Source organism: Sturnus vulgaris (genome assembly GCF_052056855.1).
Source record: "Sturnus vulgaris isolate bStuVul1 chromosome 38 unlocalized genomic scaffold, bStuVul1.hap1 SUPER_38_unloc_1, whole genome shotgun sequence".
Classification (NCBI taxonomy): Eukaryota; Metazoa; Chordata; class Aves; order Passeriformes; family Sturnidae; genus Sturnus; species Sturnus vulgaris.
In genome coordinates, this window is record NW_028275902.1 from 268,888 (window position 1) to 286,652 (window position 17,765).

At 60.2% G+C, this 17,765-nt stretch overlaps 2 protein-coding genes across 6 annotated transcripts; one reads left to right on the plus strand and one right to left on the minus strand.

Annotated features, from left to right (window-relative positions):
• The first annotated feature begins 282 nt into the window (after positions 1 to 282).
• On the plus strand, positions 283 to 3,232 carry C38H6orf136 (chromosome 38 C6orf136 homolog). 4 transcript variants are annotated; one of them, XM_088157479.1, is made up of 6 exons: positions 283 to 517; positions 1,096 to 1,389; positions 1,485 to 1,573; positions 1,661 to 1,861; positions 2,368 to 2,437; positions 2,524 to 3,232. In XM_088157479.1, the coding sequence occupies exons 1-6, from the start codon at positions 389 to 391 to the stop codon at positions 2,605 to 2,607; spliced, it is 867 nt and encodes a 288-aa protein (XP_088013605.1). In that variant the 5' UTR covers positions 283 to 388; the 3' UTR covers positions 2,608 to 3,232. The 4 variants fall into 4 exon arrangements, with proteins under 4 accessions (XP_088013605.1, XP_088013604.1, XP_088013603.1 ...); XM_088157478.1 differs by having other exon boundaries at positions 2,368 to 3,232; XM_088157477.1 differs by lacking the exon at positions 283 to 517 and having other exon boundaries at positions 796 to 1,389.
• Positions 2,737 to 16,637, minus strand: DHX16 (DEAH-box helicase 16). 2 transcript variants are annotated; one of them, XM_088157471.1, is made up of 20 exons: positions 16,183 to 16,625; positions 15,434 to 15,663; positions 14,733 to 14,880; positions 13,754 to 13,810; positions 12,005 to 12,259; positions 11,110 to 11,322; positions 10,052 to 10,240; positions 9,544 to 9,654; positions 9,085 to 9,200; positions 8,045 to 8,255; positions 7,691 to 7,789; positions 7,247 to 7,399; positions 6,653 to 6,793; positions 5,915 to 6,077; positions 5,365 to 5,483; positions 5,027 to 5,094; positions 4,764 to 4,926; positions 4,108 to 4,269; positions 3,462 to 3,635; positions 2,737 to 2,967 (listed from the first exon to the last, which is right to left on the minus strand). In XM_088157471.1, exons 1-20 carry the CDS (start codon positions 16,390 to 16,392, stop codon positions 2,839 to 2,841), a joined length of 3,111 nt encoding a protein of 1,036 aa, XP_088013597.1. In that variant the 5' UTR covers positions 16,393 to 16,625; the 3' UTR covers positions 2,737 to 2,838. The 2 variants fall into 2 exon arrangements, with proteins under 2 accessions (XP_088013597.1, XP_088013598.1); XM_088157472.1 differs by lacking the exons at positions 2,737 to 2,967; positions 3,462 to 3,635 and adding an exon at positions 3,729 to 3,801 and having other exon boundaries at positions 16,183 to 16,637.
• Positions 16,638 to 17,765: the final 1,128 nt, after the last annotated feature.

Sequence of the window (17,765 nt, forward strand, 5' to 3'; positions counted from 1 at the left end):
GGGACATTTCAATAAAATCCGTGACTCCGACCTTCGCCTCCTTCCTGCCGTCTCTTCCGGGTGTGGGCGTGGCTTAGCTACAACTATGTCCCTATATGGTGTTCGCCACGCCCCCGAGCATGAGAGCGCGCTTCCTATTGGCTCCCTTCGCGAGGCCCCGCCCCTCCGCTCCCTCATGAATGAACGGCGGGTGGGCGGAAACAGCGCGAGACCATGGCGCACGCGCAGCCGGCTGCGGGTCACCTTCTCGCGCTCGGCGCATGCGCGCTGCGCTGACGGGGGGAAGCGCGCGCGGCGCCGCGCAGGCGCGGAAGGAACGCCCGGCGTGAGGGGAAGAGGAGGCGGCAGCGCCACCGGGGACAGCGACAACCGGGACGGTGTGGCCGCCATGTACCGGCACGTCACCGCCACCGTCACCGCCGCCGTCCGCCTCCGGCCAGGCCGCGCCTGGGCCCCGGCAGCGGCTGCAGCGCCCGGGACGGCCCCGCCGCGCCGCCGCTACCGAGCGCGGCCGCAGGTGAGGGGAGAGCTCTGAGGGGGAGACGGGGGCGGGGTTATGCAAATAGAGCCGCAGAGTGGGTGGGGTTATGGAAATTGGACGTATAGCGGGTGTTGGGAAGGGGCGGGGTATGCAAATAGCGGCGTGGATTGTTTGGGAATGGCGTTATGCAAATAGAGACCGTTGGGTGGGCGTGGTTATGCAAATAGAGTCGCGTGTTAGAAACGACTCGTGGGCGTGGTTATGCAAATTAACGTTCTTTAATAGTATCGCTTTGCGGTTGGCGGGGCGGGGCGATGCAAATAGAGTCGCGTGTGGGAAACCACTCGTGGGCGTGGTTATGCAAATTAACGTTCTTTAATAGTATCGCTTTGCGGTTGGTGGGGCGGGGCTATGCAAATGAGGGCGGGTTCCTGGGAGGGACGGGGCCGGTTGGGAGGGACCAAATGGGGCAAATCCTCCCAAAATCGGCAAAATCCCTTTTCCCATGGGGCACATCCCTCCTTCAACAACTCAAACCCATCCCTGGGGGGGGGGTCCCTTACTCTTACAGATCCCAAATTCCCCTTTTTTCCTTTTTCCCCCCCAATTCCCAGGACCTGGAGCACCCCCTGGGACCCTGCCCTACCCTGGCCCTGCTGCCCCCTCCCCGCTGTCCCCAGGCCCGGCCCCCCGGGACCCCTCCCCGGGGTCTGGAGGGGCTCGGGGGTCCGGTCACCACGGTGGATGGACGGCGTGAGGATGACATCGATGTCAGGGACCCTCCCCGGCTGCTGCTGGGACCCCCGGGACCCCTCCCGGACACCCCCGGGACCCCTCCAGGACCCCGGCCCAACCCCCCCTCCATGGAGGAACACCTGGCCACGATGCACGAGAAGCTGCGGCACGAGGTGACAAAAACTGGGGAGGGGGCGACAAAACTGTGGGGGCAGCACCCCGGCAGAGGTGACAACAGCCCAGGTGACCTCCCTGTCACCCCTCCCAGCTCCCAAATTTCTTCCTGAAGATCCCGGACTACGCCCTGTACGCCCCCGACGTGGAGTTCCAGTGCCAGCACCTGCACCTGCACACGCGGTGGGTGACGCTGGGGACGGGGCCCGGGGACACGCCCCGTGGTGGCGGCACGGGGAGGTGACAGCCGTGGTGTCCCCGTGTCCCCAGGGGCCGTGCCATGTACGCGGTGGCCGTGGCTCTGTGCAGGGCGCTGGCCTGGGGCTACTTTGCCAGCCTGAGGCTGGAGGTGCTGGCCCTGACCCGGCACCCCGAGGATTGGAGCGTGCGAGCGCGATGGCGCCTGACCGGGCTGCCCCTGCACCTGCTGCTGCTGCGCTGGTACAGGAGGGACAAACGGACCCTGCTCAGGTGAGGGATGCACCTGTGTCGCCTCCTGTCACACCTGTGCCGCCCCCTGTCACGCCTGTGTCACCCCCATCATCCCTGTGTTACACCTGTGTCACCCCCATCATCCCCGTGTCACACCTGTGTCAACCCCTGTCACACTTGTGTCACTCCCATCATCCCTGTGTTACACCTGTGCCGCCCCCTGTCACACCTGTGCCACCCCCATCATCCCCGTGTCACACCTGTGTCAACCCCTGTCACACCTGTGTCACCCCCATCATCCCTGTGTTACACCTGTGTCACCCCCATCATCCCTGTGTTACACCTGTGTCAGCCCCTGTCACACCTGTGTCATCCCCATCCTCCCCGTGTTACACCTGTGTCAACCCCTGTCACACCTGTGTTACCCCATCCTCCCTGTGTCACACCTGTGTCACCCCCATCATCCCTGTGTCACACCTGTCACCCGTGTCACACCTGTGTCCCCCGCCATGTCACACCTGTGCCACCCCAATGTCCCCCCCCAGGTCCTACGACGCCTTCTCCACCTTCTTCCTCAACTCCCAGGGGCTCATCCGCTGCCACCGCGTGGACAAGGTGAGTCTGAGCACACCTGGGGGACACCTGGGGGACACCTGGGGGACATCCCCGGTGTCCCCTGACGCTGTGTCCCCTCCCCCCAGCTGATGCCAGCCCCCACGGCCGTCCCCGAGCCCAAGAAGCTGCTGGTGGCCTCGGCGCTGGCCCTGGCCCTGACCCGGCCCTGAAACCACCTGAGGTGACACACCTGAGCGCCCCTCCCCCACCCCCCCCCACCTCCGAGTGTCCCTTTTTGTCACCTGCCCGAGTCCCCTCCCCCCCTTAAGTTAATGTACAGAATAAAGAGCGAGCGGTGACACAGGGGACAGCGGCGTCCCCGGGCGGGGGGTGGCGCCGGTTCTCTGCCTCGGGGGCTGTATTGGGGTGTCCCCAGGTGTCCCCAGGTGTGTCCAGGTGTGTCAGCCCAGCTCCTCCCGTGATTTCCCGGCTTTTTTGGGCATTTTGCGGCCGCTGCCGTCCTCGAGCTCCTTGGCCTGGTAATAATGGGGGGCCACCTCCAGCAGCCAGGAGCTGTCGATCTCGATCACCTGGGGACAAGAAGGGACGCACCTGTGACACGTGTCACACCTGGGGACATCTCTGGGGACAGCTGGGGGCCACCTCCAGCAGCCAGGAGCTGTCGATCTCCATCACTTGGGGGGACAAGGGACACACCTGTGACACCTGGGGACACCTGGGGATAGGGGTGATGGCTTGGGGTCTCCACTTTTGTCACCTCGGCCACCACGGACGGGGATGTGGCCACCAGGTCCTTGTCACTGTGCTCACCTTGGGGGTGTGGCACCCTGCTGTGTCCTGTGTCCTCATGTCCTGTGTCTCTGCCGTGTCCCCAAGGTGTCCCCCAGGTGTGCTCACCTGTCTCATGAACTCCTTGGAGGTGCACACCAGCTCGTGGTGCAGCACCCAGCGTGTCCCTGCAGTGTCCCCGTGTCCCTGCCCTGGGTCCCCGTGACTCTGCCGTGTCCCCAAGGTGTCCCAATGTCCCCAAGGTGTCCCCAAGGTGTCGCCCAGGTGTGCTCACCTGTCTCATGAACTCCTTGGAGGTGCACACCAGCTCGTGGTAGAGCACCCAGCGGGGCTGCAGGGAGAACAGGGCGCTGTTGGGGTGGATGAACACGGGCTGCTGGTGCTTCACCGTGCGGTACCCGCCCCGGGACAGGCGGGCCGTGTGGTAAAAGAACCCGGCTGTGATGGCCTGGGGGGACAGGAATGGGGACCGGGTTACTGGGATGGACTGGGAGAGGGGCTGGGATGGACTGGGATGGACTGGGAGAGCACTGGGAGGGCACTGGGATGAACTGGGATCAGTACCCGCCCCGGGACAGGCGGGCCGTGTGGTAAAAGAACCCGGCTGTGATGGCCTGGGGGGACAGGAATGGGGACTGGGTTACTGGGAGGGACTGGGAGGGCACTGGGATGGACTGGGAGAGGAACTGGGATGGACTGGAAGGGCACTGGGACGGGTTTTTGGGGTGTTTTTGGGCTGTTTTGGGGTGTTTTTGGGGAGTTTTACTTTGCGGACCAGGTCGAGGTTGCCCCCGCAGGAGGACGGGGCTGAGGTTCCCGGGGGGTGTTTTGGGGATATTTTATGGGATATTTTGGTGATACTTTGTGGATGTTTTGGGGATATTTTTGGGCTGTTTTGGGGTGTTTTTGGGGTGTCTTACCTTGCGGACCAGGTCGAGGTTGCCCCCGCAGGAGGACGGGGCGATCTCCACGCGCTCCATCAGCCCCTGCAGTTGGTCCCGCACGTCGCGGGCGCGGCGCAGGGAACGCGCCTGGACAAAATGCTCGTAGCACCATTGGAGAGAGTGACCGCTGGCCACCCACTGCGGGACACACGGACACGGGACAGACGGACACGGGGACAGCGGGACAGACACGGGGACACACGGACACGGGGACAGACGGACACGGGGACAGCGGGATACCGGGGGACACACGGACACGGGGACAGACGGACACACAGCGGGGACACACGGGCACGGGGGACAGACAGCGGGGACACGGGGACAGACAGACACCGGGGACAGACAGACATGGGGACACCGGGACACGGGGACATAAGGGACAGAGGGAACAGATGGAGAGAGGGGACAGCAGAGACACACAGCGGGGACACACGGACACCAGGGACAGAGGGGACAGACAGACACCAGGGACACGCAGACACCATGGGGACATCAAGGACACACAGACATCGGGGACAGACAGCCATTGGGGACACAAGGACACACAAAGGCACAGGGTCAGTGCTGCCGCTGGACACTGCCGTGTCCCCAAACCCCCTCTGCTGTCCCCAGCCCGCCAGGTGTGCCCGTACCTGGTTGTAGACGTTGAGCAGCACCAGGTGATCCCCCCCGGGGACACTGAAGGCCACCCTGGCGCTGTCCGCGTGCAGCACCTTGTCCTTGGGCCGGTAGAACACGGCGTTGTTCACCGACAGCATGGCCGCCACCGTCAGCACCTCCTCCGTGCACCCGTACCTGGGAGGGGACATCGGGGACACTCAGGGGACATTGGGGACACCTTGGGGACACTCAGGGGACACTCAGGGGACACGTTGGGGACACGGCTGTCACTCACTGCTCGCTCGCCAGGATCATCTTGGCCAACATGGGCTCCACCGGCAGCTCCGCCATGCGCCGGCCCAGCTGGGACAGGGACACCAGTGACGTCACCAGTGACGTCACCAGTGACATCACCAGTGACATCAGAGACACCCCCAGTGACATCCCCAGGGACACCCCCAGGGACATCCCCAGCCCCTCCCAATCCCTCCCAGTACGGTGCTGAGCTCCCCCATGTGGCTCATAGCCCACTCCCAGTCCCTCCCAGTTTGATCCCAGTCCATCCCAGTCCCTCCCAGGTGGTTCACACCCCATCCCCAGTCCCTCCCAGTCCCTCCCAGTCCGTCCCAGTACCGTGGTGAGCTCCCCCAGGTGGTTCAGTGCTCCCAGTGCGTAGAGCTGCTCCAGTGCCAGCACCAGCGTCTCGTGGGGGGGAGGGTCCAGGAAGTCGAAGTGGATCAGGTCATTGATCCCTGGGGACACCCCTGACGTCACCCAGGTGTCCCCAAGGTGTCCCCAAGGTGTCCCCAACCCCTCCCGAGCCCGGGGACACCCCGAGGTTGGCACCAAGGTCCCCCTCAACAGCCCCGAGGTGCCCCCGGATGGTCCCAAAAATGTCACCTGAGGGCCACCACCCGTCCCCAAAACGTCCCTTGAGATGCTCCCAGTCCCTCCCAGTTGCTCCCAGTCCATCCCAGTCCCCCCCAGTGTTCTCCCAGTTGCTCCCAGTCGCTCCCAGTGCTCAGCCAGGCTCTTGAGCAGCACCACCAGTGAGCCCAGCTCTGTCCCAACACCCCAAAAATGCTCCTTTAACCTTCTCCCAGTCCATCCCAGTGCCCTCCCAGTGCTCTCCCAGTTGCTCCCAGTCCATCCCAGTGCTCTCCCAGTCCATCCCAGTGCTCACCCAGGCTCTTGAGCAGCAGCACCAGCGAGCCCAGGTCGGCTCTCTGGATCTCGGGCACCGGGGTCTCCTCCAGCTCGTGCTGGAACGCCCAGGCCGTGTAGAGCCGGAAACATTTCCCAGGTGCCACGCGGCCCGCGCGGCCTGCACGCTGATTGGCTGAGGCCTGCGGGCAGGTACGGCACACCTGGTACCGGGTACTGGGCATTGGGGACAGGAATGGCACACCTGGTACCGGGTACTGGGCATTGGGGACAGGTATGGCACACCTGGCACCAGGTACTGGGCATTGGGGACAGGTACGGCACACCTGGCACAGGGACAAAGCGCTGCAGGGCAACATGGGGGCATAACAGTAAGGTGGCAATAAGGTGACACACAGGTGACACACAGGTGACACACAGGTGCCATTACCCTGGAGCAAGGTGTCACCACCAGGGACTCCATGCCAGTGCAGGGGCTCACAGTGGGTGACAATAGGGTGACACAGGTGGCATACAGGTGACACACAGGTGACACAGGTGACAATAGGGTGACACAGGTGACACACAGGTGACACACAGGTGACATAGGTGACACACAGGTGCCGTTACCCTGGAGCAAGGTGTCACCACCAGGGACTCCATGCCAGTGCAGGGGCTCACAGTGGGTGACAATAGGGTGACACAGGTGCCACACAGGTGACAGTAGGGTGATACAGGTGACACACAGGTGACACACAGGTGACACAGGTGCCGTTACCCTGGAGCAGGGTGTCACCACCAGGGACTCCATGCCAGTGCGGGCGCTGTAACTCTTCTGTTTGCAGAAGCCCGGGTCCAGCACGTACACGATGCCATCGATGGTCACCGACGTCTCCGCGATGTTGGTGGCCACCACTACCTGTGCCAGGGGGCGGGGACACACCTGGGGACACGCCCCATGCGGGCCCCGCCCCTCCCGGCCGTGCCCAGATAAACCACACCCATCCTGGCCACACCCTCGTAAGCCACGCCTCATCTTGACCCCGCCCATTCTGTCCAAATGCCCTCGAGCCACACCCCTTTAGGCTCCGCCCACCCCGACCACACCCTCACAAGCCACACCTCCTTCACACCCTGCCTGCTTTTGACCACACCCAATTAAGCCCCACCCCTTACCCACCTTTTTAAAATCCCCACCCCCCTTTTCACAAAGCCACGCCCCCTCAGGCCCCGCCCATTCTCTTAAAGGGCCAGCGCGCCTTCCTGGCTCCCTAAATCAAACTCCACCCCCTTTCCGTTAAACCCCACCCCATTTTCACGAAACCACGCCTCCTCCCGAGGCCACGCCCATTCTCTTAAAGGGCCAGCGCACCTTCCTGGCTCCCGGGGGGGTGGGCTCGAAGATCCGGGCCTGCAGCTCCGAGGGGAGGTTGGCGTAGATGGGCAGGACCAGCAGCTCGGGCAAGCGCGAGCCCAGGCGGCGACAGCGCTCCTGGAGCAGCTCCACACAGGCCTCGATCTCCTCCTGCCAGCCCGGGGACAGCGGGGACATTGGGGAGATTGGGGACATTGGGGACATTGGGGGAATTGGGGACATTTGGAGACATTGGGGGGATTGGGGACATTGGGGACACTGGGGACATTGGGGGGATTGGGGACATCGGGGGACATCAGGGGAATTGGGGACATTTTGGGGACATCAGGAGGACAAAGATTCGTGAAAGGAAATTGGGGTTGAGAACAAGGGGAACTCTCAGGGACAGGCGACACTCAGGTGACACTGAAATGACACAGGTGACACTCAGGTGACACTCACCTGCCCGGTGAGGAAGACCAGGATGTCCCCGGGGGGTTGGGTGACGTGGATCTGCAGCACTGACACCACACAGGCCTCCAGGTAATCGGCCTCGGGAGCCTGGGGGCACAGCGGGGACATTGAGGGGACACTGAGGGGACATTGAGGGGACATCAGCACCACGTGTCCCCAAAAGTCCCCAGTGTCCCCTTTTCCCTGTGTCCCCTCATGTCCCCAAATGATCACAACACCCTCAGGTACCCCTGAACACCCCCAATGTCCCCCAATGTCCTGGATGTCCCTGATGTCACCAATGTCCCCAGTGTCCCCTGATGTCCCCAGTGCCTTGAATGTCCCCAGTGTCCCCAGTGTCACCTTGGTGTAGTAGATGTCCACGGGGAAGCGCCGCCCGGGGATGCGGAACACGGGCGCGTGGTCGAAGAAGGCCGAGAAGCGCTCGGTGTCCAGCGTGGCCGAGGCCACCAGGACCTTGAGGTGCGGCCGGAAACGAGCGATGTCCTTGATGAGGCCGAAGAGCACGTCCGTGTGCAGGGTCCGTTCATGGGCTTCGTCAATCATGATCACACTGGGGACACGGGGACAGTGAAATGGGGACAGGGACATGGGGACAGGGACATTGACACGGGGACAGGGACACGTCCGTGTGCAGGGTCCGTTCATGGGCTTCGTCAATCATGATCACACTGGGGACACGGGGACAGTGAAATGGGGACAGGGACATTGACACAGGGACAATGGGACACTGACACAGGGACAGGGACATTGACACAGGGACAGGGACATGGGGACAGGGACATTGACACGGGGACATTGGGACACTGACACAGGGACAGGGATATTGACATGGGGACAGGGACACGTCCGTGTGCAGGGTCCTCTTGTGGGCTTCGTCAATCATGATCACATTGGGGACATGGGGACATTGACACGGGGACAGGGACATTGACATGGGGACAGGGACATTGACATGGGGACAGGGACACTGACACGGGGACAGGGACATTGACATGGGGACAGGGACACTGACACGGGGACAGGGACATGGGGACAGGGACATTGACATGGGGACAGGGACATGGTGACACGTCCGTGTGCAGGGTCCGTTCATGGGCTTCGTCAATCATGATCACACTGGGGACACGGGGACATTGACACAGGGACATTGGGACACTGACACAGGCACAGGGACACAGGGACATTGAAATGGGGACAGGGACACGTTGACAAGGACAGGGACATTGTGACAAGGACAGGTACAGGGACACAGTGACAGAGACACAGGCATGGCTGCAGTGACAAGGACATGACCCCAGTGTGCCCTGGCTGTCCCTGTTCTCTTTGCCCCCTGAGTGTCCCCAATGTCCCCCAGGTGTCCCAGGTGTCCCCAGTGTCACCTGTAGGAGGCCAGGTCGGGCTCTGTCAGGAACTCTCTCAGCAGCATCCCGTCCGTCATGTACTTGAGCACCGTGCGCTCCGACGTGCAGTCCTCGAAGCGGATGCTGTACCCGACCTTGGGGACAACGACACGGCCCTGTCACCTCCCCTGGGCTCACTGTCACCTCCCCCGGGTCACTGTCACCTCCCCGGGGTCATTGTCACCTCCCCATGGTCATTGTCACCTTCCCTGGGTCACTCAGGCCACCCCTGTGGTCACTCAAACCCTCCCCCAGTTGTCCCTTGGAGTGTCACCAGCGTGTCCCCAAAGTGTCCAGGACGTGTCCCCAAGGTGGGGACGTGTCCTCAATGTCCCCAATCCCCCCAATGTCCCCAATCCCCCCAGTGTCCCCAATGTCCTCAATGTCCCCAATCCCCCCAATGTCCCCAGTCCCCCCCAGTGTCCCCAGGGTTGTCACCTCGTTGCCCAGCTTTGTCCCCATCTCCACGGCCACCCTGGCTGCCACGCTCATGGCGGCCACGCGTCGCGGCTGCGTCACCCCGATCTTCATCCCCCCCCGCGTGTACCCCTGGGGACAGAGACCCCCCCCCGAGACCCCAAAAATCACAATTGACCCCAAAATATCACAGCAGACCCCAAAAATCACAACTGAGCCCCAAAAATCACAACTGGGCCCCTAGAGACCCCAAAAATCACAACTGAGCCTCCCCAAATCGCCCCCAGGACCCCAAATCCCCTGAAACCCTCCCAGTCCCTCCCAAATCCCCTCCCAGTTCATCCCAGTCCCTCCCAGTCCCTCCCAAATCCCCTCCCAATCCATCCCAGTCCCATCCCAGTCTCCCCAATCCCCTCCCAGTTCCCCCAGTCTCCTCCCAGTCCCTCCCAAATCCCCTCCCAGTCCCCTCAATCCCCCCCCCAATCCCCTCCCAATCTCTCCCAGTCCCTCCCAGTGTGTCCCAGTTCACCTCCTCGTGCAGGTACTGGGGGATCTGGGTGGTTTTCCCCGAGCCCGTCTCTCCCTCGATCACCAGCACCTGGTGCTGCCCCACGGCCGCCACCAGCTCGTCCCGGAAGGGGAAAATGGGCAGAGCCCGGCGGCCGTCCTGGAGAGACTGACGGCGCCTCTCGGCCTCGGGGACGGCCTCGGGGACATCCTGGGGACAGCAGGGACACCCCAGTGTCACCAGGGTCACCCCAGTGTCACCCTCGGCGTGACCAAACTCAGCCCAGTGCCATCAAATCAACCCCAGTGCCACCAGTAACCACCTGGTGTCCCCACTGCTGGCGCTGCTCAGCCTCGGGGACATCCTGGGGACAGCAGGGACACCCCAGTGTCACCAGGGACACCCCAGTGTCACCCCAGTGCCAGCAGTGTCACCCTCGGTGTGACCAAACTCAGCCCAATCCCACCCAGTGTCCCCAGTGCTGGTGCCACTCAGCCTCGGGGACATCCTGGGGACACTGGAGTCACCCTGGAGGTCACCGTGGTTCTGTTTGCCCAAATTTTCCTTTTCCAGCACCTCAAATCCCCACTAAACCACCCCAAATTCTCCCCAAACCACCCCAAATCCCCACTAAACCTCCCCAAATCCTCCCCAAACCACCCCAAATCCCCACTAAACCTCCCCAAATCCTCCCCAAACCACCCCAAATCCCCACTAAACCTCCCCAAATCCTCCCCAAACCACCCCAAATCCCCACTAAACCACCCCAAATCCTTCCCAAATCCCCACTAAACCTCCCCAAATCCCCACTAAACCATCCCAAATCCTCTCCAAACCACCCCAAATCCCCACTAAACCTCCCCAAATCCTCCCCAAACCACCCCAAATCATCCCCTGGTGACCCCAAACTCATTCCTGTGATTCCAAATCCCCCCCAAACCATTCCCAAATCCCTTCCTGTGACCCCAAATCCCATCCAGATCCTTCCCAAACCTCTTCCTGTGACCCCAAATCCGCCCCAAACCACCCCAAACCCCTTCCTGTGACCCCAAATCCCCCCCAGGTGACCCCAGCCCCACCTTCTGGGGGTCGGTGCCCTCTAATTGAGCAGCACTAACGAACTGCACCATCTCCTCCTCCTCCAGCAGCAGCTCGTAGCCCGGGGCTGCCTGGGCTTTGTCTCGGGCCCCGAATCGCAGCGAGGCCGCCCCCAGCCTCTGCTCCTCCCAGCGCCTCTGCTCGTCCCGGGGGGCCAGGGCCTCCTCCCCGGCCTCCTCCCGCTCGGGAATCTTCTGCAAAACGAACCACAGGGGTCAGGGGAGGGGGTTTGGGGGGGATTTGGGGTGATGGGAGCGGGGTTTGGGGTGAGGGAAAGGGGGTTTGGGGTGAAGGGAAAGGAGTCTTGGGGGGGGATTTGGGGTGATGGGAGGGGGTCTGGGGGGGATTTGGGGTGATGGGAGGGGGTTTGGGGTGGGTTTGGGGTATGGGGAAGGGGTTTGGGGTGAAGGGAAAGGAGTCTTGGGGGGGATTTGGGGTGATGGGAGGGGGTCTGGGGAGGGTCTGGGGTGATGGGAGGGGGTCTGGGGGGGATTTGGGGTGATGGGAGGGGGTTTGGGGTGAGGGAAAGGAGTCTTGGGGGGGATTTGGGGTGATGGGAGGGGGTTTGGGGAAGGTTTGGGGTGAGGGGAAGGAGTCTGGGGGGGATTTGGGATGATGGGAGGGGGGTTTGGGGTCAGGAGAAGGGGGTTGGGGTTCAGGGAAGGGGGATTGAAATGATGGCAGGGAGATTTGGGGGTGATTTGGGATGATGGGAGGGGATTTGGGGGTGAAGAAAAGGAGATTTGGGGAGCGATTTGAGCTAAGAAAAGAAAAGTTTTGACAGAATTTGAAAGATCCTGGCGAAACCCCCACCTCCCACCTGACGCTTCCACCCCTCCCAGGTGTTCACCTCCCACCTGGCCGCCCCTCCCTCACCTTTTCCCGCGTCTCCTCGGGGATGTGGTAGCGGCTGCTCCTCTCCAGCTGCTCCCTGTCCCCGGCCCGTTTGTATTCCCGGGCCAGGTCCCGCAGGCGCCGCTTGTAGCGCAGCTCCCGCAGCTCGGGGGCGCTCAGGGAATCCTCCCCGAAGAGCAGCTCCTCGTCCTGGATCTCCAGCTCCAGCTCCTCCAGCTTCTCCCGCTCGCGCTTGGCCAGGTACTCGCGGCGGGAGCGCTTGCGCAGCTCCGGGATCTGCGGAGAAACCGGGGGGAAATGGGTTAAAATGGGGAGAAAATGGGGGGAAATGGGGTTAAAATGGGGAGAAAATGAGGGGAAATGGGTTAAAATCGGGAGAAAATGGGGGAAAATGGGTTAAAATGGGGAGAAAATGGGGTTAACAGGCAGAGAAAATGACAGAAAACGGATTAAAATGGGGAAAAAATGGGGGGAAATGAGGAGAAAATGACAGAAAATGGGGTTAAAATGGGGTAAAATGGGGTAAATTGGCCAGGTACTCGCGGCGGGAGCGCTTGCACAGCTCCGGGATCTGCGGAGGAAAATGGGGGGAAATGGGGTTAAAATGGGGAGAAAATGGGGGGAAATGGGTTAAAACGGGGAGAAAATGGGGGGAAATGGGACAAAACGGGGAGAAAATGGGGGGAAATGGGTTAAAATGGGGAGAAAATGGGGGAAAATGGGTTAAAACGGGGTTAAAATGGGGAAAAAATGACAGAAAATAGGGTTAAAATGGGGAGAAATGGGGAGAAATGGGTTAAAACGGGGAGAAAATGGGGGGAAATGGGACAAAACGGGGTTAAAATGGGGAAAAAATGACAGAAAATAGGGTTAAAATGGGAAGAAATGGGGAGAAAATGGGACAAAACGGGGAGAAAATGGGGGGAAATGGGTTAAAATCGGGAGAAAATGGGGGAAAATGGGGTTAAAATGGGGGGAAAATGGATTAAAATGGGGAGAAAATGGCAGAAAATGGGGTTAAAATGGGGGGAAATGGGGTTAAAATGGGGAGAAAACGGGGGGAAATGGGACAAAACGGGGAGAAATTGGGTTAAAACGGGGAGAAAATGGGGGGAAATGGGTTAAAATCGGGAGAAAATGGGGTTAACAGGGAGAGAAAATGACAGAAAATGGGGTTAAAATGGGGAAAAAATGAGAGAAAATAGGGTTAAAATGGGGAGAAAATGGGGTTAAAATGGGGAGAAAATGGGGTTAAAATGGGGAGAAAATGGGGTTAAAATGGGGAGAAAATGGATTAAAATGGGGAGAAAATGGGGGGAAATGAGAAGAAAATGACAAAAAATGTGGTTAAAATGGGGTTAAAATGGGATGAATTGGGCAGGTACTCGCGGCGGGAGCGCTTGAACAGCTCCGGGATCTGGGGAGGAAATGGGGGGAAATGGGTTAAAATGGGGAGAAAATGGGGGGAAATGGGGAGAAATGGGGAGAAAATGGGGGAAAATGGGTTAAAATGGGTTAAAACGGGGAGAAAATGGGGAGAAAATGGGGTAAAATGGGGTAAAATGGGATGAATTGGGCAGGTACTCGCGGTGGGAGCACCTGCACAGCTCCAGGATCTGGGAAGGGAGGAAAAATGGGCTAAACTGGAGAAAAATGGGGAGAAAATGGGGTTAAAATGGGGAAAAATGGCATGAAAGGGGGTTAAACTGGGGAGAAAACGAGGTAAATTGGGATGAATTGGGGTACACTGGGAATTGGGGCAGTTCTCACCAGCGCTTTTTGGTCCTCCTCAGCCATTTTGAGGCGTTTTTGGGCTTCTTCATAAGCCTGGAGAGGGAAAAGGGGGTGAGGAAAGGGAGGGGACACCCCTAAATCCCACCCAGAAACCCTCAGATCCCACCAGAACTCCTCAAATTCCACCCAGGACCCCCCAAAATCCCCCTCAGATCCCACCCAGGACCCCTCAAATCCCCTTCAAACCCCTCCAAATCCCCCCAGGACCCCCCCAAACTCCTCAAATTCCCACAAATCCCACCCCGAACCCCTCAAATCCCCCCAGAACCCCTCGAGTCCCACCCAGAGCCCTTCAAATCCCCCCAGGACCCCCCCAAACCCCTCAAATTCCCACAAATCCCACCCAGAACCCCTCAAATCCCCCCAGAACCCCTCGAGTCCCACCCAGAGCCCTTCAAATCCCCTTCAAATCCCCCCAGGACCCCCCCAAAACCCTCAAATTCCCTTCAAATCCCACCCCGAACCCCTTGAATCCCACCCCGAACCCCTCGAATCCCCCCCAAAACCCTCTCAAATCCCTCCCAACCCCCCCAGAACCCCTCAAATCCCCCCAGAACCCCTCAAATCCCATCCAGAACCCCCTCAAATCCCATCCAGAACCCCCTCAAATCCCACCCAGAACCCCCTCAAAACCCTCAAATCCCCCCTAACGCCCCCTCAAACCCCTCCAAATCCCCCCAGGACCCTTCGAATACCCCCCAAAACCCCCTCAAATCCCTCCCAAATCCCACCCAGAACCCCCTCAAATCCCTCCCAAATCCCCCCGGGACCCCTCGAATCCCCCCCAAAACCCCCTCAAATCCCTCCCAAATCCCCCCGGGACCCCTCGAATCCCCCCCAAAACCCCCTCAAATCCCTCCCAAATCCCCCCGGGACCCCCTCAAATCCCTCCCAAATCCCCACGGGACCCCTCGAATCCCCCCCAAATCCCCCCCAGACCCCCTCCCCATTTCACCTTGCTGTCCCCCCGAGCCCCCCGGTCCCGTTGGCGGTCGCGGCGCCGCAGGCGCTCGGCGAAGGCGTCGCGTTCCCGCAGGTCCCGCAGCCGCTCCCGCTCCGACGCCTCCCATTCCTCCTCGGGCTCCTCGGGGGGCTCGGGGGCTCTTGGGGAAGGGCAGAAATGGGTCGGGGGACCCCAAAAACCCCACCCGGGGTGGGGGAGAGAGAAAAAAAAAAAAAAAAAAAAAAAAAAAAATGCAGCCAGGAGGTCAAAAGAAAGCGTTGAAATCGTAATTGGTGTGGGTAAAAAAAGTTACTGGGGAGACCTCAAAATCCTGCTCGGGGTGCCCCGAATCGCAGATGGGAGACCCCAAAATCCACCCAGGGTTGGCCCCAGGAGCAGCAAAATTCCACCCGTGAGGGGAAAAAAAAAAAAAAAAAAAAAAAGGGGAAAAAATCTGTGGGGTTTCAGGGGTTTTTGGGGTTTGTGAGCGCGGAAATTTGAAAATTCGGGAATTTCAAAAGTCGAGAATTCCAACGTTCGAAAATTCCAAAATTCCGGGCCCTGAAGGATCGGAGGGGGGAGCCCCAATGGGAAGGAGGGAACCCCAAAAACTGAGCTGACCCCAAAACCCATCGGGTCCCTGACTCCAAGGGCAGGAGTGACCCCCCAAAAATTTGGGGAGACCCCTCCCCAAAACCCCCTCTGTCACTCACGGTGGGGGTGACGGGGACGCCGTGGTGGCCTCGGGGGGGGACTCGGAGCGGCGTCGGCGCCTCAGGTGTCGCCGGCGTGGGCGTGGCTCGTCCTGGGCGTGGTCCTGGGCGGGGCCCGGCCCCTCCTCGTCGCTCTCCACCAATCGGTAGCCGCGGTTTTGCCGCTGCAGCTCCAGCGCCGCCCGCTCGGCCGCGCGCCCGGGGGGCTCCCGGGGGGCTTCCCGTGGCACCTGGGGGTGGGGGAGGGGTCAGGACACGCCCAGGGGCCACGCCCAGTGTGGGTGCGCACACCTGAGCGCGGCCCAAAATGGCGGCGCCCTGCTTGGCCACACCCAAAATGGCGCCACCCATTTGACCGCGCCCGAAATGGCGCCACCTGAGCACACCCAAAATGGCGCCACCCATTTGACCGCGCCCAAAATGGCCCCACCTGACCACACCCAAAATGGCCCCACACTCCTTGACCACACCCAAAATGGCCGCGCCCCATTGGAAGCCAGGGCCCAGCCCGATTGGCCGCTCTGCGTGGGAGCCACGCCCCCTTGCGGTGACGTCATCCTGAAGGTGAGGTAAACCGCTCCCCTCACACCTTGTTTAAAAGCCACGCCCCTTCTTGACCGGCCACGCCCCCAGCACCAAGCTCGGCGCGTTCAAACCACGCCCAGGCCACGCAGGCCACGTCCCTCACACAAGCCCCGCCCACCCGCCATTTTCGCGCCCCTTTCCTCCCCTCACGACTTCCCGCCCACCTTTTCCCAAAGCTGGCTCGCGAACTCGCGCACGCGCGGCTCCTCCACGCGCAGGGCCTCGGTCTCGCGCAGCCGCTCCAGCAGCTCCTCCAGGCTGCGGCTCCGCCGCGCCAGCGCCACCAGGAAAGCGGGGACATGGCGGGCGCTGAGGCCCAGCAGCTCCTGCAGCTGCCCGGACACCCAGCGCTCCAGGCCCGCCATCGCCGCCATGGCCGCTGCTCGGCTTCTTCCTTCTCCTCCCCTTCACGGAGCCGCCGTCCAATCAGCGTCCAGCACGGGGAGCCTCGGCCAATCGGCGCCCGGCTCGCTCCTCCCGCCCTCACGCGGCGGTGGGCGGGGCCAATCAGAGCGCGCGTCTCGCGAGGCCACGGGCGCTACCGGCAATACCGTAATGTCGCGAGCGCGCTCGCGGTTTACCGTAACGCCGCGTGGAGAAGCGCAGCTCGAAATGAGGAATTGGGGGGACGCTTGGACTCAAATTTGAAATATTTTTTTAAATTAAAAAATAATTCCTGTTTTTCATCCCTGATTTATCCCTCCAAATCAAGCAATCAATCGGATTTCCGCCTCCCCCCATCTCCGGGATTTGGTCGCTGTTTTCCCTAATAAAGGTTTTTTTTTTTTTTCCCCCCCCGAAATTCCCATTTTCCTCCCCAAAATCCGGAATTTTCCCATCAAATCCACCCCCAAATCCCAACCTCGCCCCTCCAAGAATTTCCTTTTTCCCTCAGGGATCCCCCACTTCCTTCTCAAAACTTCAATTTTTTTTTGTCTTTTTTTGTTTTTTACTCAAAAAGTTTTTACTTAAAAAAAAAAAAAAAAATCCCCCAAAATAACGTTTTTACAAAATTTCCCCCCCTTCAAATCCTTCTCTTTTTTTTTGGGAATGAGGCGCTGGGACTCCAAAGATCTCAAACTCCAGAATTCCGGGGTTTTGGGCTCCCAGACTGCAGAATTTTGAGGTTTTGATGATCCCAGACTCCAGAATTTTGGGGATTTCAGGGATTTCGGGCTCCCAAACTCCAGAATTTTGGGGATTTTGAGCTCCCAGATCCCGGAATTTTGGGGATTTCGGGGTTTTTGGGCTCCCAAACTTCGGAATTTTGGGGATTTTGGGCTCCCAAACTCCGGGATTTTGAGGTTTTTATGACTCCAGACTCCAGAATTTTTGGGATTTCAGGCTCCCAAACTCTGGGATTTTGGGGTTTTCGGGCTCCTAAACTCCGAAATTTTGGGGATTTTGGGGTTTTTAGGCTCCCAAACTCCGGGATTTTGGGATTTCGAGCTCCCAAACTCCAGAATTTTGGGATTTTCGCCCTCCCGAACACCGGAATTTTTTGGATTTCGAGCTCCCAAACTCCGGGATTTTGGGTTTTTCGGGTATTTTTGGGCTCATCCGTTGTGTTTCTGCCTCTTCCAGAAGCGTTTGACGTCCGGGTGCTGCAGAAATCCCAAATTTTGCGGTTTTAGGACCCTGAATTTGAGAGGTTTTTGGGCTCCCAAACTCCGGGATTTTGGGGATTTCGGGCTCCTAAACTCCGAAATTTTGGAGATTTTGGGGTTTTTAGGCTCCCAAACTCCGG